The following is a 22,993-nucleotide window of genomic DNA, read 5'->3' as shown; positions in this document are numbered from 1 at the left end:
CACACACATCCAACTTACAACCTTCAACTTACCCCCTGACCCCTGCCCCACCCAAGTCCCCTTCCCCTATCCCTGCATTTCCCATGGCCAATCCCTCTAGCCTGCACATCTTTGGATTATAGGAGGAAACTTGAGCACCTGGAAGAAATGTATGTAGACGCAGGGAGAGTACGCACAGTTACTCAAGGCTGGAATCGAACCTGGGACCCTGGTGCTGTGAGGCAGTAGTGCTAACCACAGAACCACTGTGCCATTGCCAGTTCTTGTCTGCAAGCACTGAAAAGACTGTTCTGAGTTGAAATATTTAACTGTTAGGAGCACAAAGGAACACCAATAAAAGGCTGCTAGTTGAGGGGATGCATTTTTAAAAACACAGACATACAGGGATATTATCACCATTAATTTTAGACATTGTTACTCCTCATTGAAAGCTCATTCCTTCAGAAATAGAAGAATGTTGAATCAGAAAGCATCATCTCCCCATGAAAAAAGACAGCATCCCAAATATAACATGATTACCATCTTTCATTAGAAAGTCTAATGAAATTTGTTTCATCACAGCAATTACGAGTTTGAATAACAGCTCTGAATCCATTGAGCAAAATCCATACCTCATTATAAAGATAGAGATTACTGCAAAGAATCACCGCTGTTAGTGCATAGAAGACTGACTTCATTTGGAACTACCACTGTGACAGCAACACTTTTAGCTTGTTCATAAACACAAAACACCACACAGCGATGACTCAAAGGGAAACATAATAAACAAATACATCTTCTATTATGAACTTGAGAGAGTGCTTCTCCACTTGTTTTTTTTTCCCTTGAAGTAGCAATAGAGACTAATGAATTAAGTTTACTGGCACAGTGATTAAAGCAAACAGTCTGCATTTACTAACACATATGAAAGAAAAAAAATCTGATTGTTTCAGTATATTATTCCCAGTTGGAAATTAATGAACAGGGCTGATCAGTGCAGCAATGTTTGAACCAAAATGATTTCTGTCAGAGGGTTCTTTGCAACCGAATAACATCCCTTTTTATGATCATTTCCCTTTTAATTGATAGCAGGTTCCAAAAAATGGCTTTGCTGATGAAATTGGAGCATTCCACCAACTCTGTCTACACCAACACCAGACAGACAGTGACAGGGAAGGCAACTATCTCAATGGTTCTCCAGCGGCTGTTTTAAAACGTATGTTGTGATGAAACAGAACTCTCAGGGCAGCATGGGTTAGATTTCAAATCAACACAAGTTTAAGTTGCAGTTATATGGCATCTTTCACAACAACAGGGCATCCCAAAGCACTTTAGAGGTGTCAACTAAGAAATGCAGAAAGGTGAAAACAATTTGTGCACAGCACGATTCCATAAGTAACAATGTTACCATGACCAAAGGAAAGTTAAATAGTCACACCTTCAACTCTGTATGAAACAAACATCGAAAACAAGGAGTGGACCATTCAGCCCTTCAAGACTGCTGCGCTGGCATTCATTATAGTCATGGCTGCTCATCTAACTCCCACTTTTTCCCCCATATACTTTGGCCCCTTTCGCCCCAAGCACTTTATCCAACCGCTTGAAATCATGCTATTTTTTGGCCTTGACTGCTTTCTGTGATAGCGAATTCTACACTCACCAAAATAAAACTACAAGTCAACTTTGAATCACGGCATCAAAATTTGTCACATATAAACTAAGGGTTTTTAAGAGCTCTTGCGATGCAATGACAGTATCCCTACCCCTGAGCTCGAAGGCTTGAGGTTTAAGTCCTACCTGTTCCAGAGGTGTATCATAACACATCTCAGCAGGTCAACTTTAAAAAAAAGTCAACAGCTCTTTCAATTAATACATATTGACTGATTGACTATAATTTATAAACACACTACATCTTTCAGGAATGCAAGCGCAAAAAATTCCCCTGACCTAAGTACAGTGGTATATTTGGGATCCAAAGAATCTTGTTTAAAAAGATAGATGAGATGGTCCACAAAAATTAAAAAAAAAGGAGAAATAAAAGATTGTAAAATACAATTAAATCAATTAATTAGCTGAATAGAAGAGACCAGAATAATATGGATTCATCAAAATTAATAGGCATAGTTAATAGCACTAGAATTGCCACGACTCTGAACATGGTCTAATTTCTTACTGAATACTTCCAACGAGCATAACCTCTACCACACTCGCAGGCAGTGCACTGCACACCCTGACCACACTTCATACAAAAGGTTTTCCTTGCATTATTCTTGCTTCTAAGAAGATGTGACTAATTTAAGTCTGTGCCCTCTCATTCTCAATCCCTTCACGTGGGAACTATTTCCCCTATTTACTCGGACCAGGCCTTAAACCATTTTAAATAATTCAATTAGGTCTCCTGTCATACTTCTCTTCCCAGTGAAAATGAACCACAACTTCTCAAATTAATTTTCATTGCTGAAATTACCCATCCCGAGAATCATTTATGTAATCATTGGTGGGCGGCACGGTGGCACAGTGGTTAGCACTGCTGCCTCACAGCGCCAGAGACCCGGGTTCAATTCCCGTGTCTGCGTGGGTTTCCTCCGGGTGCTCCGGTTTCCTCCCACAGTCCAAAGATGTGCAGGTCAGGTGAATTGGCTATGCTAAATTGCCCGTAGCCTTAGGTAAGGGGTAAATGTAGGGGTATGGGTGGGTTGCGCTTCGGCGGGGCGGTGTGGACTTGTTGGGCCGAAGGGCCTGTTTCCACACTGTAAGTAATCTGATCTAAATCTAAACTTTTCTGCATTCTCTCCAATGTTTTCACATCCTTCCTAAGGTGTGGCATCCAGTGGCAATACCCCAGCAGAGGCTGAATCAGTGCCTTTCCTAAGCTCAGTGCCTTGCTCCTACACACAATGACGTTCAGGATACCGTACTTGTGAATTTAAAATATTCTTTCAACTTATCTAGCAGCTTTAATGACTTATAGATATGCCCAGGTGCCTCTGCTCCTGCACCTGCGAGAGCATTATATCTTTATTCTATACAGTCCCTCCAAGTTTCTCTGATTAAAATGTATCACCTTATTTCTCCACAATGAATTTCATCCACTATATTTGAAGTTCTACACTGTTCTCCTCACACGTTACGTAGCTTCCAAGTTTTACATTATTGCCAAATTTTTAAATTGTGCTGAAACACCAAGGTCCAGATCAATGTTATATATCGGGAAAAACAAAGATTCCAACGTAGACCCATGGGGGAAACTCCATTACAAACTTACCCCAGCCAGAAAAACATTAATTGACCATAATTCCCTGTTTCCTGTCACTCAGCCAAGTTTTTTTAAAAAACTTCATTCATGTGATGTGGGCACCACTGGCTGAACCAGCATTTATTGCCCATTCCTAATTACGCAGATGATAGTTAACAGTTAACCACATTTGCGTAGGTCTGGAGTCATACTCATCCAACATGGAAACAACTTCAGCCCAACTTCTCCACACCAACTAGGTTTCCTAAATTGAACTAATCCCATTTGCCTGCATTTTTGGCCTCACATGTAGGCCAGACCAGGTGAGGATGACAGATTTCCTTCCTTAAAGGTCATTAGTGAACTAGACAGATTCACTGATTCTTGACAATATTGAATTCAAATTCCACTATCTGCCGCGGTAGGATTCAAACCCAGGTCCTGAGAAAATTACGTCAGTCTCTGGATTAATAATCTAGCGATAATACCACTAGGCCATCACCTACCATTTTGCATCCTGTCCCTTTTATTCCATGACCCCAACTTTGCTAACAAGCTTGTTGCTCAGCACTATATCAAATATCCAAAGGTCTAGGTACACCACATCAAAGGCAATGCTCCCACCTACACTCTCTGCTACTTCTTCAACCATTTCCAGTAAGTTAGTTAAGCATGACTTTCTCTTAATAAATCCATGTAAGCCCTCTTCAACTAAGCCATATAAACCTGTAAAGGAAAACAAATTTGAAAGCTTAAAAACACAAAACTGCAACTGCTGGGAAGTTGAAACTTAAACACAAAAATTACTGGAGTACACTACAGATTCACCATGTGGAAAGTGAAAACAGAGGTTACATTCTTCAAAATTAAAATTAATTTTGAATACTGGAAGGGTTAAAGGTACATGGAAGCCATTCTAGCTGTCAGATCAGTGCAGAGAAAATTCTTAAGCAGTAAGTCAAGAATTTAGCACCATGCTAACTATTCACTCGCACCACAGACTCATAAAAGTGCTCCCCGACTCTTCTGCATTCAAATTGCAATAAACATCATTTGAGCACCTGTCAAAGAAAACAGCTTGTAATAGATGACTCCTCTTCAGACAGGTTATCATCTGCATCCCAGTCATGACTTTTCTCTTGAGGTTTTATTTTCAGACATTATTCAGAACATTAGGTAATCCATGAATTGTACAAGTGAAGTTAATTAGTTTTTTTTAAGAATAGGTCAAATTTCAACTAGAGTTGTACTTGGGTTGGAATTTACATTCATTTCAAAAGAACTTCTGCAATATCCATATTAAAACTGATTTACTTGCAGCATACATCAATTTAAATAGATGTACATATTTAATACTAAGTTACCTGCCTTTGTATTCAATCTATTAGCCCACCCAACTGGACAGCATTTTGCATGACATCCAGCAAAAAATAAACCAATTACACCTAATATATCCTGGAATTAAATATTTTGCAGCCCGAAGTAGCCTTCAGATAATCAAACTTGCACTTATTGAGCTATCTATTCAATGTGCTGCCCTGATTCCTTTGTAACATTTTCCTTTGCAAAAATTTATTCACTTTCACTTTAAAAGCTCTTTTCAATTGTTGGACATTACATTGCTACTAAAGGCACTGGTTTGCACAATGAAATGTTGAGAAAGGATCAGAACACCCTGATCAGATTTAATGCTAAACTTACAGACCTCATTTGTTCGCAGGCATTGCATTGAATTCTGAGGATTCAAGCTTCTTGCGACAACTGTTGGATGACTTCACAAACAGCAGAAGACTGCAATCTGATGTTTTATTTCTGTATGAACACATAAACAGACTGCCAACTAGCATGTTTCACCAAATCTTCCCTTAATATAGTGATGGAAGATGAGAGATTTATACAGGGAGAAAGTGAGGACTACAGATGCTGGAGATCAGAGCTGAAAATGTGTTGCTGGAAAAGTGCAGCAGGTCAGGCAGCATCCAAGGAGCAGGAGAATCGACGTTTCGGGCATGAGCCTTTCTTCCTTGAGGTCGGGTGGAAGGTGTTGGTAAAATGGATGAACTGTTCAACCTCCTCGTGGGAGCACGAGGCAGCGCCAATACAGTCATCGATGTAACGGAGGAAAAGGTGGGGGGTGGTGCTAGTGTAGCTGCGGAAGATGGACTGTTCCACATATCCTACGAAGAGGCAGGCATAGTTGGGGCCCATGCAGGTGCCTATGGCTACTCCTTTGGTTTGGAGGAAGTGAGAGGATTGAAAGAGAAGTTGTTCAGAGCGAGGACCAGTTCAGTCAGTCGAAGGAGGGTATCAGTGGAAGGGTAGTGGTTGGTACGGCGGGAAGGGAAGAAGCGGAGAGCTTTGAGTCCTTTGTGATGGGGGATGGAGGTATATAGGGACTGGATTTCCATGGTGAAGATAAGGCGTTGAGGACCGGGGAAGCGAAAATCATGGAGGAGGTGGAGGGCGTGGGTGGTGTCCCGAATGTAGGTGGGGAGTTCTTGGACTAAGGGGGACAGGACCGTGTCGAGGTATGCAGAGATGATTTATACATACTTAATCATTTCAAGAAAAGTTTGGATTATAAACTAGTGGCATTTGTGCGCTGGTCTATTTGAATGAAAGGGTTTAATAATTAACAATATTAGTAATTTCAGTACCATAATTTTAAACCAGTATGTTTCAGAGAGATGATTGAAGGCTTCCCGGCATGTTAATGGAAGTTTTTTTCATACTCTGGGGCTTGTGACAGATAGAAAAATAAACATTAAGACATGAGCCTTGCAGAAATTAGGATGGTCACCTTTTTAAAAAAAAAGTTAGAAGCTTTTAAATTCAGTTTGAAGGAAATCTGACTATCGTCGGATGCATGAATAGACTCTCCTAGAAACATACTTTGTTCAGAACAGTAAAAGGAATAAGTTACCTTGATATGATTGTTCGATGTTTCAGTTTTAGAGAACTTCCAGATCAGGAGTGTTTAGTTAGAAATATGTATTGTTTATTTAAAGCTGAGAAAGTCTAACATCTCAATAGTGTGAGGATTCAAGGGAAATACATCACAGTTCACAGAATAGGAACAGAGAGGGTTAAAAGTTGTCAGATCAGGCAAGGAAAATGTTTACTTCTTTGACTTAATTGCGAAGTGATGCTGTTGGGGAGCAGTTGGAACTTCGTTTTGCCATGTGTATTGAAATATTGCAAACTGTTATTGTCAAAACCAAATCTGTTTCAGTCAAACACCTCCACACTAAATTGAAAAAGATCCATCAAGCCAGTTTTCATACTGGGATCCATTAGTGACATAAACTTGGGTCACAGCACATTGCAAAGATAGCTGGGGATTTTAGGAATGTGCATTGCTCTAGACTTGACCAGTAGTTAGCCTTCCTGCAAGTATTTGCAGCCAACTGAAAAATACTAACTTCCTACATTCCATGCCTTTTCAGCAAGGCAAGAGATGCTCCTCACTACACCCTCTGACAATGTATCCATTTCAAACAAGGCAAAAATCTCATACAACAACGGGGTAGCTGTTGTACATATGCAGTCGAATGTTCAAGTTTATTTTTACTCCAATAGAACAAAATTCATCATGTTTTGCCAAATCTGCCAAAAGCACACAGGAAAAGTTGCAAACCAGGCCCACAAATCAGACTGAGCTTAAATATATATTGCCCAAGATTAACCATTTTGTAGCCCTCAATGTGTGTTAAATATACAGCACATTAGGAAAGCACAAATATATAATAATAAATGCTGACACGATTAATCTCATTTCCAATTCCCTTTTTGTAAACCTTTATAGGCTGAATTTTCAACTCACTACATCAGTTTGCAGGCTCAGTTTCAAGATGCCAATTCTAAAACTGGCCATTTTGAGGTGAATTTAGTCCCAGTCACACAGGCTGATAATCATGCCAGTAAGGATTTTATTTTTTTTTAAAAGGCAGGATTAAGAGGTTGATTGGGATTATCCAGATGGCCTCCAGCTTCCTGAGGCAAGTTGAGAAGGAAGTGAACCTCAATGGTCCTACAGGCCATTCCAAGCACTCCTGCCATGTCTATTGATCTTCCCTGCTCACCTGGGTGGTGATCTCGTCAAAACACACCCTGTAGTGGGAATGCCTCCTCATCCCACCGTGAAAGTGTGGCTGATTTCTCTCTTTTTTAAATGACTTTTTTTAAAAAGTGTCTGACAAGTGGTCTTGCGTTGATCCACTTACCCAGTTGCTTAGTCTGTTCTGTAATGAGGTGTTTCCCTGAAACTGGGAAACTGAATTACCTACAACTTACATAAATCATCTGCAGGAGAGCACAGAGTGCAACGTCTCCAAATTTGCCGACAGTACAAATAGGTCTTACTGCGATATGGATAAAGAATTCACATGAGTCTCCAGATAGGTTAAATTAGTGGTCAAAAACTTGGCACAGTTTAATATAGGAAAGTGAGAGGTGCACTTTGGTAAGAAGAATCAAAAGGAAGACTAGTATTTAAATGGAGAAAAACTCCAAAAAAATGAAGCACAGAAGGAATTGGGTGTTCTTGTGCATGAAGCATCAAAAGTTAACATAAAGGTGCAATTAGTAATTGAGAAAGCAAATGGAATTTTGGTCTATATTGCCAGTGATACTTGAAAAATGGAGAAATCATGAGGGGCATGGGTGGAGAGAATAGACAAGGTATTTTTACTCGGGGAGTCCAAAACTAGAGGGCACAGGTTTAAGGTGAGAGGTGAACAATTTAAAAATGATCTGAGGAGTAACTTTTCCACACAAACGGTGCTGCATGTACAGATCGAGCTGTCAGAGGAAGTGGTGGAGGCAGGGACAGTTAGATTTAAAATGCATCTGGATAGGTATATGAATTGGAAGGGATGAGGGGGCAATGGGCCAAAAGCTGGCAAAAAGGACTAGGTCAGATTGGGATGTCTGATCAGCGTGGACAAGTTGATTTCCTGCTGTAAGACTCTATGGCAATTATACAGGGTGCTGGTGAGGTAGCATGTGAAGCACTGCGTACAATTTTGGTCTCCATATCTAAAAAAGATGTACTGACTTTGGAGGTCATTCAAGAGATTCACTTGGTTGATCCTTGGGATGAAAGGGTTGACATATCAAAACAGCTAGATAGGTTAGGTCTTTATTCATTATAGCTTAGAAGAATGAGGTGTGATCTTTTTGAAACGTATAAGATTTTGAGGGGGCTTGACAGAGGGCATGCTGCAATGATGGTCCACTAGTCAGGGAGTCTCATGCAAGGGGACATGGTTTCATTCGTCTAAAACTGAAGTGAAGGCATTTCTCCTCTCAGTGGGTAGTGATGGAATTCTCTACCCCAGAAAGTTGTAGAGACTCGATCACAAAGTATTTAAAGAGGTGATTGGTAGAGTTTTGAAATAGAGGAGTTGAGGTCTATGAGGAGCTAGTATGAAAGAGCTGAATCCTGGAGCAGTTAACCCATTCTATGATAAAATGGCAGGATCGGCATGACAGCATGAATATCTTATTCTTGTTTCTATTACTTATGTTCTTAACTAGATAGGGAACTCATCTCCATTCCAACTGAGAACCTGAACTTTGATCAGATTTCCAATGGAAGCTGCTCCTCATTTGAAAGCAACTGCTTTTGTTTTCAATCTTTGTGGCAAAATTTCACTCCAATGACATTCCTTGTATTACTCACCTAATTCAAGGTCCAACTGACAGAGATATTGCGATGTACTAAGAGTAACCACCACCACTCGATGTCTCAAGATATCCTCTTTCTGTGGCATTTGAAAGGTGGAATGCGTGCTTGAAATCAAACAGTATTGTTGCACTACTGGATGCACAGTCTTCACCCATCGATTTCTGAAATATACCCTGTAATTGCAGAAACAACGTCAGGAAATTTCGAATTCAAATATATCAACCTTTACATTCAATTCTTCACTTACAAGTCCAATCTTTCTGCATCTAACAGATGTGAAATTAAAAACAAATTAATAGATCAGCGAAACAACCTGAACAGAACAATACCATACACTGAAGGCCCAATGAGCAGTGGTAGACTGCAGTGCACTTTAAGAAAATAAATTCTTCTATTTGAATGGTAGATTTTGTTCACACCATCTTAGCAAGTTAGAATTTGGGAAGGTCCCATTAGAAGCTATATCAACAAACAAGCTACAGGACTAGGCTGTTGAGCATCTTTGAACAGTGTATGGCACAGCAACAGGTACAAATAAATGGGGGCAGAACTTTGGGTAAAACATTCCACTCACTCAGTCATTTTAATAATCCTTCTCCAGTGCCATAGGGAAAAAAAAGATCCTTTGATATTTTATCTTAGACTCACATAATAATCTATGATAATCAAAGCTATCCCATTCAGTGCCCAGATACGTATCTTTTAGCTAAGGCATCTGGTTAAGGTTCAGGAACACCGACTATGGTTGATAACACTTCTTCCTCACCATATCCCTTCCTAACCTATGACAGAGACTGTCCCATTGATTTGGCTCAGATCAGCAAACTCAGCATAATGCAGGGGTCAAAAGCTAGTATCTTCCCAACTGAATACAGGCAATGCCTACACATTCTGAGCATCCAGAAAGCTTTAACAATACCAGATGTTTGTTGTAAAAGACTTTAAAAAGTCAGAGTTATTAGGGATTGCTGGCAAGATCCTGCAGCAAGGCATGAACTTTGTTCTTGCCACACTAAAGATTATCTGAATCTCTGCAGAATTTGAACTGAACTCTGAGATTTCAGTTACCTAAATCAACATTGCTTGTAATGCTCAAAGAAATGCACATCAAAATCTATCCTCAACTAGTTGAACAGGACAAACTCAAAGTTCTTCAGAATCATCTATAGAGAAGACAGAAATACTTAAAAACATTTAAACTGCAGCACTGCATTAAGTTGGTCAATGAATTAACTGATTTTTACATTGGCTGAAAATAAACTTGAGCAAGTGATTCTATTTTATTTTCAAATCAACCGGCTCAGGTTTGGTTACAAATCTCTGGAGAATGTGGGGCTTGAATCTAGGTCTCCTGGTTCAGAGATAGGAACATTATCACTGCACGTGATTTCTGAGGTAATGCCTCAGACAGACTGCATCTTGGGGCACTTACAGAATTAAACATTTCCAGAGAAAAGTTTCAAATTAAGGTTATATAAAAATTACTTGAGAAAAATAAGTGAGGTATACAATGAGGAATTAAGGCTGATCTACTTAAAAGGTAAGATGCAAAACTCAGAATCAATTCAGAAGTGTTCCACAAGGTTATGAGGTTGTGAGTTCAAGTCCCACCCCAGGATTTGAGTACAAACTTTAAGGCTGACATTCCAGTATACTATTGAGTGAGTGATGCACGAGTGGAGATTCAAACAATTTGGAGGAGATATTAAACCAAGTGCCATCTGTTCGCTCAGATAAATGTAAAGAAATCCATGGTATTTTCTCAAAGAGAAGCAGAGAAATTATTCCATATCCTGGCCAATATTTATTGTTCAAACAGCATCTCAAAAACAGATTGTCTGGTCATTATCACATTATTGTTTTTCGAAGTTTGCTGCCAAGATGACACTGCCTGCCACATTTCCAACATTACAACTGGGAAAGGAACGAGATAAATTACAAGTCTTTTTTTTATTTGAGGAGAAAGTGAGGACTGCAGATGCTGGAGGTCAGAGCTGAAAAATGTGTTGCTGGAAAAGCGCAGCAGGTCAGGTAGCATCCAAGGAACAGGAGAAATCGACGTTTCGGGCATAAGCCCTTGATCCAACCAAACACAATAAAAACAATCTTTGGGTTCAACAAAAGGAAGGTGATATTGGAAGGAGGTTTCAATTTTTTTTTGACTACAAGATCAAGATAAATATTACCATTTGTAAAATAGCTGGGACTTTGCACAAAATCACTCATACATTTCCATAATAATTCTGAAGGCTCATTATAATGGATTAATAAGATAAATAAAAGGCAATCAGAGAATTGACTAATTTAGACTGTGACACCCACATCTGCAAACCACAACATTAAAATAAACGAAGATGTTGTATCACATCGTCACTAATACAAGATTTAAAGAAAGCAACTCAAAATATTCAATCTTTAGCAGTTGCTGAATGAGGCAAACCCTTTAAACCTCAGGGTTTCACAGAGACAGAAGACATCTTAATCTAAGAAAGGATTTTGAGCTCTACTTGGTCTTAAATGTTCACCACAGTTGAACACATTTTCAGTCAGGCGTGTCAACAACAGTTGTTACAATGAGTATAGGAGGTAGCCAGAAAAATGACAGAAACGGGTTCATCCGTCATGAGAAATCCCTTTGAATATTGGGATTTCTCGTGCCATTTAGAGAAATTTAAAGGAATAAGAGAAATTAGCCAGCAGTTTGTAACGCTGCATGGGTTTACGATGACTGAAGCATGTTTCTATAAATACATACACAAGACTTTAACAAGAAGGTTACAAATATTTTGTAAAATATATTTTAGTTATCACCAAAAGGCTTATCATTGTTTCTTCACACATTATTTAACTATTAAATTACAGAGAGAGAAAATCTAAACTTCTGGTTTGCTATGAGACGTTTTAAGACCTATCATCCCCAATTTGGTAGAGGGTAAAGGGAGGAAAGCGATATCTCATTATGCACCAGTTTGCAATGCATCATTCTAGCATTCAGTGCAAATATCAAAACCTGCAGACAGTCATTGCTTGGCACATCACATTACTGCATTAATCAGCTGAAGTATATTACTGCCAAGTAATAACTGTGTCAAATGTTTCAAAGTCATACCTGAGAGGCCGAGCCTGTGGATTTCCAGCTTCTACGTAAGGATGGAGATAATCTTTTATATATAAATCAGCAGCACTGTTAGAGTGGGTGCAAATAAGGATTCTGCATGAGGGAAAAAAAAAACAATATTGAAGTGCAAACATAAAAGAAAATCAGGTCACACTAGCAGCAAGGAACACCTAATAACAAATGTTTGAATGAATGTTAAGGCAAGCATCACGACTTGCTCACTTTAAGCTTAAAATCACCTGCTAAAATATCCATTCTACACTTGCCTCAAGTTTCTGAAGATGAAATATGAACAAGACATCAAAATTCCCAAAAGAGACACAGCAGTCCTTGGTGGAGTCCTTTAAATGTGACTTGGCCATACTCCAGCATCTACTTTTGGTGTACAACTCTTCATGAAAAAAACCAAAGTATACTTAACAGCTAGCTTTGTTAAATACTTTGGTTAGTCTTATTGCCTTTCAATCAACCAATATTCAGGAATCTCATTGTCTCATTAACAAATGGCTCTCCCTAATTGACACCCCCATTCCCAAACACACACACAAAAGATAGATAAACTGGTTCCTCACTCATTATTTTAATCTTCATCTGCTCATTTCCAACATGCACATAAACAACTTCAAGATTTATAGAACCATATCACAAATGTATTGCACTGTGAACTATTCCACAACTGTAGAAACAACTGTTGTTAGAGGTGACACGAGCAGGGAAGTTGGTCAAGTAGGAAACAACAGAAGTATTACACACTGTGAAAAATATATCATGCCTTAAATGGAAGCGGACAAGTACGTAGATGTTGTATAAACATAATATGCACTAGAGGTGCTTGAGTTTGCATGGATTGGATGCCATAATCCACTTGGATGGTCAAGCTGAAATGGCAGGTCTAATGCTGAGCACAGGATTCACCCAGTAGAGTACACAGTTTGAAAAGAAGAGCTTGGAAAGCCACTTGCCTGAAAGTCTTTGGCTCAGTGAATCTAACTGAATGATTCACTGTCAGGATTTAGCGTGAACAAAGATACATCTATTGTGTGAAACATTTCAGCACGTTCTGAGATCTACATAGTGGAGAATGGGATTGCTTTTTGTAGCTCCTTTCTGACCGAACAAGGACCAACCACAGCAGTATCAGTAGAAGAAAACAGACACCTCCAGTGAAGCTAGGGTGGAAGTGACATGAAGGTAGCCACATGCACTGCACAGGATGATGGACCTCCAGTTTGCTGAGGAACGGTGTTTAAGAAAGCAGTGCTTCAGGAGTCAGCTGGGACTGCCCAGCGTTACCTGCTCCAGCACGGTTAAACAATACATCTGAAAGCTTGGGTGAAAGATTGCACAAGGACAGCCAATATCAAGTTGCAATAATCAAAGAAATTCAACAACAACCTTGTTTTAAGGCATGCAATTTTGCTTTAAGCAGGTACCATGTCTTCAAGACATCTTGCCCTCAAAAAAAGTGAGCTGCCCACCTGTGCTTGAAATCATTCAGATGCCTCATTGGAAATATTTAAATAAGGCCTGACTGTCAAAGACTTTGGAACCCCTCAATGAACCTACGAAATGGGTAAATAGCCTACTCAACCCATCCATTAGATACCCAAACAGAACTCGCAGTGAAAAACAAATCTGAACTAATTGCTTGTTTTTGAGATCTGGCATTTTTATAAATTCAAAAATATTGCATTCAGCCAGTAGTTGAAATCTGAGTTTGGATTGTGCAGGATGGGTAAATTATTCAATATTAAAGACTAGCCATCTCTCATTGCTTTGCATACACAGATTAAAAGCTAGGATCAAGAGTCATGCAAAAAATGGTAAGGAGGTAGCACACAAATGGATTAGGTGCACAGATTTCACATCTTTTTTTGCATCCCTATGTTTATTACATGCTTTGAAAGGTAAATGATCTGACCTCTTCAAACAGTTGGAAAACTATACAGAAGTGGCTCAATTACCAATTAGTGGAAAAAAACTAGATAATGAGTTACCTCTTGCTCAAAAACAAAAATGGTTTCATTTATACAGTCTTAACATTGGATTATTGGATGCAGCTTGGAGCACCATGAGCCAAAACTAGGGAATAACGTAACAAACAAAAATACAATAAATTCAGATAAGAAATGGGTGAAATTAATTTCCAACTTCCTTATTGAGAACAGATTAAATCCTCAATGGCTGTTCTGACAGTTCTTGGGAGTTGTAACATTTGGATGCTCAAATCTCCAAGTTGTATTTTCACTGCATTTATTTTAGCCAAAAGTAAAGCCATCTGTTGGTACACAATTCCTGTCTCACATACAGCTGCATTTCAAAAATCGGTGTCTTATAAGCCTATCAAGCATATTAAATAAGCAGATATTTTTGTTACTATATGATTGTTACATACCTACATGTTTTAACCGGGTTATTTCGTCTTTACATGAATTTGATATAAGCCTTATTAGAATTCATTGTTTGGTTTATGACTATATTTCTTGTATAAAATATTATTGTACACATTTCAGAATGTATAAATATTTTTCTCAACCACTAGTGGAGGTTATTTTTTTAAATGAACTGACTCAAACAAACATCAAAAAATCACCAAGAACAGTCTAATTTTCATCATGGTGGAGTTGCAGTGAAAAATGCATTGAGAGTACAAACATTGAAAACAGGAGCAGGAATAGGCCATTCAGTCCTTAGATATTGGTCTGCTATTCATTCAACCCAGTACACTGTTCCCACTTTCTCCCCACACCCTTTGAATGCTTTCAAGGAATTTGATATCGTTCTCAGGGGTAAAGGGATCAATGTTTTGACCTCAACCATTTACTGTGGCAGAGAATTTCATAGGTTCACCTCTTGTTGGGGGAGTGATTTCTCCTGATCAAGTCCTAAATGGCCTACTCTGCACCCTTCTGCATCCTCTGGGCTCCTCAGTCATCAAAAACATCTTTCCTGCATTTAATCTGTCTAATTCTGTTCGAATTTTATAGATTGACATGAGATGCCCCCTCACTCTTCTAAATTCCAGCAAAAATAGATATAACTGATCTAGTCTCTCTTCATGGGTCAGTCCTGCCAGCTCAGGAATCTGCAATGCAATCCATCCATGGCCAGAACATCCTTCCTCAGGTCAGGAGACTAAAACAGTTCACAATATTCCAGGCTTATTCTCACAAAGGCCCTGCACAATTGCAGCAAGATATCCCTGCTCCTGCACTCAAATCCTCCGGCTATGAAGCCCAACATATGATTTGCCTTCTTCATTGCCTGCTACACTTACATGCTTATCTGCAGTAACTGGTGTACAAAGACACCTAGGTCTCATTGCATTTCCCCCCCCTCTCAATTTATAACCATTCAGTATACTCCCCTCAATCCTGTGCATGTTAATTTTACATGCTAATCTCTTATGTGGGACCCGATCGAAAGCCTCCTCAAAATGCAATTAAACTACATCTACTCTGCTTGCCACATCCTTAAAGTTCCCAGTAGATTTGTTTTTGTAGATCCATAGACTCTGTCCGATCCTGTCACTGTTTGCCAAGAGTTGTTAAATATTTTATTATTTGGAGGTGCTGGTGTTGGACTGGAGTGTACAAAGTTAAAAATCACACAATATCAGGTTATAGTCCAACAGGTTTATTTGGAAGCACTAGCTTTCAGAGTGCTGGTCCTTTATCAAGTGGTTGTGGAGTATAAGATCGTAGGACACAAAACTTTCTCCAGGTCGTCTTGCTGTAACATGCATTTCGTTAACACATTCGCTATGACGAATTGGGGACACTTCCTAAAGCTCAAAGTTTTAAAGCATGTATTGGTTATAACGCAATTCCAGCCACGTTAGTTTAAATGGTGCTGCTATTAGACGTTTTTCTCATAATACAGGACTGCACAAGAATGGAACTACTGTGTTCTAGCAGAATTGACTGTACCATATTACACTTACTCCTCAACGGTGTCACACAGATACACTGCCGATTATTTCTTTCTCATATGCAATACCCAGTCTAGGACGGCCTGTTCTCTCACAGGTTCCTCAATATATTTATTCAGAAAACCATCCCAAACACAGTCAGTACTGCTAAGTTCATTCATATATTGTACGTTCCCTGGCAAACTGTTATCAGCTCAGAATGCATAGTTGTAATTGGTTCAATCCAACCCATTTTTAAACAGTTTGGCAGGGTAACAAGATTTCTGAAAACACAATCATCAGTAGAATTCTTGGAGCAGCCTAGATTAAACTTCAAAATCCCAACTATACGAGATGATGGATTTGAATACAAATAATTTTGACAACTCACATACAGGGCATCTTTAATCATTGCTGGCAGATTTCTAGAACAAAACTAATGCAGATAATTATTTTCCACATGTTCTTTACAGATGATGGTACATTGTCCACCAATATTCTCAAGGATATTCACGTGCCGTTCCACTACTTTGCTCCACAGGCTCAATATTTCGGCCTTACAATCAATTTTGAAAAGGCTTAAATTATGGTTCAGGTTGCATATAAACACCCAAACACAACCACTGTGGATGCATTCAACATCTTATTGTTATGGTCACAGTCAAATTCTATCTAATCCTCACCACTCAATATGTATCAACTACCACCATCAAATTAAGTGACATAATCATTTCCATTTGCCCTGCCCTGGTTGCAATGTATTATTGGCATCGAATGGCAGGAAAGATGTGTAACTTAACTTTTCAATGTTGCAATACATCTAGATTTGAGGTCAAATTCAAAGGGGCCAGTTTTGTTGGTCTTGGTGAGCCGTTTGTACTGGTCAACACTGACTAACTGTTTCAAGATCTTCACAGCCAATTATACCAAAACTTCCATCACATAATTTGGCACAGAGCAAGAATCAAATCTCAGTTATTCTTTGACTGTTTCATTCAATTATTTGCTGGAAAGAATCTTCAGGTCATTGGCACAACCCTTATTACATCATGTAAGTGAATGTGTTTTAAAATTAACATAGCATAGTTACCAGAGTTGAAAAATGTGGTGCTGCAAAAACACAGCAGGCCAGGCAGCATCTGAGGAGCAGGAGAATCGACGTGTCTGGCATAAGCCCTTCTTCAGAAATCTTTTCCTGAATTCTGAAGAAGGGCTTATGATTCCTGAAGAAGGGCTTATGCCCGAATTGTCGATTCTGCTGCTCCTCGGATGCTGCCGGGCCTGCTGTGTTTTTCCAGCACCACATTTTTCAACTCTGGTCTCCAGCATCTGCAGTCCTCACTTTCTCCTAGCATAGTTACCACCCAATTCTCGAAGAAAAAGGTGCTTTCTTTTGAAAGAGGTTTACATAAAGCAGAACATTGTCAATGTGTAATGAAATATTGCAGTAAAAAGCTCACCTTGTATCCTGCTGTTTCAGTATGTGTTTGACTGCCTGAGCCAGTGTAAATGTTTTTCCTGTTCCATAGGGACCGATGATGAGAACTGGAGGAAGTGGGATGGAAAGTGGAGTTGTGATTGCCAGAATAGCCTCCTTCTGTTTAGTATTTAGCCGGGGATCCAACTGCTCATCCCATTGTCTACTCCAGTAAGACAAAACAAAAAAGCTATTTGCAACTTATGCAGCTTTCAAAACCAACATGTCTTAAAAAGTCAGAATTTTCAAATAAATCCGGTTTTACATTATCCAAACCAAGTTACACCAAATTTTGTATAATATATGTATATATATACACCCCACAAATAAAAACCATATTTAGTTGATTTCCAGCAACTTCTGCTTTTGCTTCTGATTTACAGCATCTGCAATTCTTTCGGTTTTTAGAAATAAGTATATTTATAATAGAAAATAAGTTGCTGTATTTTGACACACCCTCTTAAGGTTTTACAAATTTGCTCCATTTGGGGAGTTGTACCAAATTAATCAGTTGAATCTTGTGAAAGAGAGAAAAGATGATTCTCTGTAGAGGATCCAATATTTTCCAAAAACTGGGTCATAAAGGAGCACCATCTGTTTATTGATGAGGACCTTGGACCAAACATTTTATTTGCAACTCATTTAGTTTGAACAGTACTAATTTTCCACTAAGTTACAGATTGCACAGTTTTCGTCGGTGCATTATTCTTTCAGGACATGTAATTAGCAGGTCTACTCTTCTTATAGCACTATACACAAGAGAAGGCAGCAATTTCTTTGCATGGAAGGTGCTTAGCATTTTATGTTAAATTGAAACAGAAGAGTTTCATTCAAGTGAATAGACGGGAACTATGCACAAGATGCTAGTTAGACTAAATATTTGCATGTAGAAAGCTTATGTTTAGATTAGATTAGATTACTTACAATGTGGAAACAGGCCCTTCGGCCCAACAAGTCCACACCGCCCCGCCGAAGCGCAACCCACTCATACCCCTACCCCTACATTTACATTTACCCCTTACCTAACACTACGGGCAATTTAGCATGGCCAATTCACCTGACCTGCACATCTTTGGACTGTGGGAGGAAACCGGAGCACCCGGAGGAAACCCACGCAGACACGGGGAGAACGTGCAAACTCCACACAGTCAGTCGCCTGAGGCAGGTATTGAACCCGGGTCTCTGGCGCTGTGAGGCAGCAGTGCTAACCACTGTGCCACCGTGCCGCATGTTGTGCAGACTCATCTTCAAAAATGCCTGTTGGATTTATAAATACAATTAAAGGCATTTCCCACATTTTCTGCATATTTTATCAAGATAGTGAGCTTTACAGAATTTTTTTTGAAAAGCTCCTAAATTTTAAAAACTTTAATTATGAAAATCAATTAGTTACATGCTGCTAGCCTCACACAAACTATTAATCACAATAAACAGGTTAAGCACCACCCCCTGACATTTTCTGCATTTGTGCATGAATATACATGAATGCAAATTGCTGTGACCCGCTCTTCTCTCGGTCACAGAGCAGTCAATCCAGTCTGATCTTTTTGAAAACACGGGTGAAGGGCTAAGAAATGTAGCCAATTCTATATAATAGCTTCAATAAAGCCATCTGTGACGAGCTGCATGCCTGATGTAATATTAATGCCACATTCTCAAGTGCCACGTTGTTGGCACACCATACCTGATGGGACTCCAGGGAATTGTAGGAAACATGCAGACATCTGGAAAGAGAATACTGTTGTCCTTGATTCTGTCCAGGGCATAATGCATTTCGCAGAGAGGCAAGCGATTGAGTTGAAATTGAAGTTCAACCTATAAATCAATAAGATAGTTGTAAACAGTTCAAAAATGTCCAATAAATAGGTACCAATAATCTTGCATCAGCTTCAGTACACTGTGTTAACAAAAACAAACTGACATAATTTAAACAGAGGCTGCGTATGCAGCTTACATGCAGAGTGCAAAAAAACCTAACAAGATTTTAACCAATACATTTTATTTTCAAAATCTGCTTTCAAATCAGATTTTCAGCCTCCGACTGTCAAAAGTGCCCTTCATATTGTTTGAGATAGTGTCAACATTATACAATGTGAAAGAGAGAGCAGTTACATGAGGAGATTCCCAACTTCCCAGAAATTGGAACTGAAAAACATGAATGGAAATTCATTTTCCAAGGAACTTGATGCAGGCAAGCAGGAATAAATTTCAAGTAAACTAACACAACAGTTACTTTTGCATAACAAATTAGTTGTAAGGTTCAATCATTCCTTCAACAGCTGACAGCTGTTATAGATGGATATAAATGCACTGGAAAAGGTGGTAGGCACAGTATGATATCACCTTAACTGCATGGGTGAGGGAGAGAGAACACTCTCATCTTTGGGCTGCTCACCAAACCTTTGGATGCAAACAGAATCATGGCCCATCAAATTCAAGCTGGTGCTGTCCCAATCAGATTGAAAAGATTAATTTAACTCTTTTAGGAAACTAATATTATTGCAAATGTCTATTACAAAGTACAGACTGCTTTCTGCAGCATTGCAATAAAATATGTAAGATTTTTAAAGAAATATTTCCAACATCAATAGAATATTTCACAAGTGTATCTGATGTGCCTGCCTCTCATCTCAGAACAGAATATTGCCTGGATTGAAGTGTATTAGCTAAAAGGAGAGATTGGACAAACTTGGATTCTTTTGCTAGAGTGTCAGAGGCTAAGGGGCGATCTGATAGAAGTAGGAATAAGTATAACAGGCATAGGGTGTAGAATTGGAGTCTTTTCAGGGTGGAAATGTGAAATACGAAGGGTCATAGGTTTAAGGTGATAGGGGAAAAAGTAACGACATGAACCACGTGCAAACAGATGGAATTAGTTTAGAATGATATCATTCTTGGCACAGAACATAGTGGGCCAAAGAACCTGTTTCTGTGCTGTACTGATCCATCTTCTGAAACAGTCAAAGCCAAAAATTAAAATCATAACAATGCAGAGTAAAATGAGTTTTCTGCATTCACTTTATGGTGCTCAATTATAATTAAAAAGCTTGGTGGAGCATTTAGCTTTTTTACTTCCAATCTTCAGTAGACCATGCCTGTGAGATCCTTGATGATCACAAAATGACAGTCAAAATTAAATATTGAGATATGACACAGTATTCAATAAGAACTCTCTCAAACTAAAACGTGTATAGGATACAAAGTGGAGATCAAGGGGACCATCAATGAAGTATCTTACTTTCATATTTATTACCCAATGCATTGCACTTCAAAACCCTAACTGTAAACCAGCACCAAATGAAGGAGGTAAACTTTTGTGCCAAATCATGTCTTTCTGACTGTTTTTTTTTTTAATAACTTCACTGGTCAGATATCTTTCTTTACTTTTTCATGTGGTATGGGAACAACTGGCAAGGCCAAACATTTGAGACCAATCCTAAATATCTTTCAACTAAATTGCTTCCGAGACCATTTCGGAGGAAAATTAAATGTCAAACATATTCTTGTGGGTCTGCAGTCACGTGTAAGCCAGAGCAGTTAAGGACATACAGTCAGAGATCATAGAGATGAACAGCACAGAAACAGATACTTTGGCCAAACTCATCCATGCCAACCAGATATCCTAAACTAATCAGTCCCATTTGCCAGCATTTGACCCACGTCCCTCTAAACCCTTCCTAATTATTGTATTTATCCAGATGCCTTTTAAATGTTGTAATTGTATGAGCCTCCAGCACTTCCTCTGGCAGCTCATTCCATACAGGTTCCACCTTCTGTACGAAAACATTGCCCCTTAGATCCCTTTTAAATCTTACTCCTCTCATTTTAAACCAATGCCTTCTCGCTTTGGACTTTTCTATCCCAGGAAAGAGACCTTGACTATTCACCTTATCCATGCCCCTCATGATTTTATAAACCTCTATAAGGTCACCCCTCGGCCTCAGATGGTCCAGAGAAGAAAACCCCAGCCTATTCAGCCTCTCCCAATAGCTCAAATCCTCCAACCCTGGCAACATCTTTATAAATCTTTTCTGAACCCTTTCAAGTTTCACAACATCCTTCATATAGTAAGGAGACCAGAAATGAACACAGTATAGCAGAAGTGGCCTAACCAATGTCCTCTGCAGCCGCAACATGACACCAATACCTATACTCAATGCACTAACCAATTGATGCAAGCATATCTAATGTCTTCTTCACTACCCTGTCTACCTGCGACTCCACTTTCAAGGAACGATGAACTTATACTCCAAGGTCCCTTTGTCTGGCAGTACTCCCCAGGACCTTACCATTAAATGTACAAATCCTGCCCTGATTTGCCCTACGAAAATGCAGCACCACCTTACATTTACCTAGATTAAACTCCATCTGCCACTCCTCAGCCCATCTCACCATCTGATCAAGGTCCCATTGTACCGTGAGGTAACCTTCTTGGCTGTCCACTACACCACCAATTTTGGTGCCATCTGCAAATTTACTAACCATAACTCATATATCTCATCTAAATCATCTATATGAATGACAAAAAGCAGTGGACCCAACTGATGCCTGTGGCACACTGCAGGTCACAGGCCTCCAGTCTGAAAAGAAACCCTCCACCACCCCGTCTCCTACTTTGAGCTAGTTCTGTATCCAAATGGCTAGTTTCCCTGTATTCTATGCAATGTAACCTTGTTAACCAGTCTACTATGCGGAACCTTGTCAAACATCTTACCGAAGTCTATATAGACAACATGCTCTGCTCCACCCTCAACAGTTTTATTCATCGATTCTTCAAAAAAAAGCATGCACAAAGCCATGTTGACGATCCCTTCCCAAAGGACATTTGGAAACTAGATAAGATTTTAAGACTAGTGGTGATTTCTTCAGTCATCATACCAAAGACAAATTTTAAATTCAATTACTTACTCTGGAATAGAAATTTACCAGTTGCCATAGTGCGATTAAGGCATCAATTCTAAAAAGATAGTTACGCCAATATTTGGCACTTATATTCAGCGCACTAGCACCAAACAGATTTTAACACCGTTGTCTGTATGGCAGTAACTTCCCTTTTGAAACAAAAGTTCAAATCACAAATTGTTGCCAGTACCATAAAATAGCATTGTGAAACCAAAGTTATCTTGCGCTTGAAGCCTAATTTAAGGTTTACAATTTACACCGAACTGGTAAAATGCAGTTCAGTGCAAAGTAAGCTTCCTATCTTTATGACTTGCTTTAGATTAGATTAGATTACATTACAGTGTGGAAACAGGCCCTTCGGCCCAACAAGTCCACACCGACCCGCCGAAGCGTAACCCACCCATACCCCTACATTTACCCCTTACCTAACACTACGGGCAATTTAGCATAGCCAATTCACCTGACCTGCACATCTTTGGACTGTGGGAGGAAACCGGAGCACCCGGAGGAAACCCACGCAGACATGGGGAGAACGTGTAAACTCCACACAGTCAGTAGCCTGAGGTGGGAATTGAACCCGGGTCTCTGGCGCTGTGAGGCAGCAGTGCTAATCACTGTGCCGCCCAGTGCTCCAATACCTCTTCAGTTTGATTGAAGGAAAATAATAATTATATGCCCTGCAC

At 39.4% G+C, this 22,993-nt stretch overlaps 1 protein-coding gene across 6 annotated transcripts in view; it reads right to left on the bottom strand.

Moving 5' to 3' along the window:
- The window catches only part of helz (helicase with zinc finger), a 273,673-nt gene that overhangs the window by 147,427 nt on the left and 103,253 nt on the right, over positions 1 to 22,993 (bottom strand). For 4 of the 6 annotated variants that reach the window (XM_043715064.1, XM_043715069.1, XM_043715066.1 and 1 more), the window contains 4 exons: positions 19,093 to 19,223; positions 17,392 to 17,574; positions 12,013 to 12,114; positions 8,898 to 9,076 (listed from right to left, as the gene is read on the bottom strand). In XM_043715064.1, coding sequence (XP_043570999.1) covers positions 8,898 to 9,076; positions 12,013 to 12,114; positions 17,392 to 17,574; positions 19,093 to 19,223 — 595 coding nt within the window. The remainder of the gene's footprint in view (positions 1 to 8,897; positions 9,077 to 12,012; positions 12,115 to 17,391; positions 17,575 to 19,092; positions 19,224 to 22,993) is intronic. The other 2 variants (XM_043715067.1, XM_043715068.1) reach the window with 1 other exon arrangement.

This window comes from Chiloscyllium plagiosum, chromosome 24 (genome assembly GCF_004010195.1).
Source record: "Chiloscyllium plagiosum isolate BGI_BamShark_2017 chromosome 24, ASM401019v2, whole genome shotgun sequence".
Taxonomy (NCBI): domain Eukaryota; kingdom Metazoa; phylum Chordata; class Chondrichthyes; order Orectolobiformes; family Hemiscylliidae; genus Chiloscyllium; species Chiloscyllium plagiosum.
This window is presented reverse-complemented; position numbering and strand designations above follow the sequence as displayed.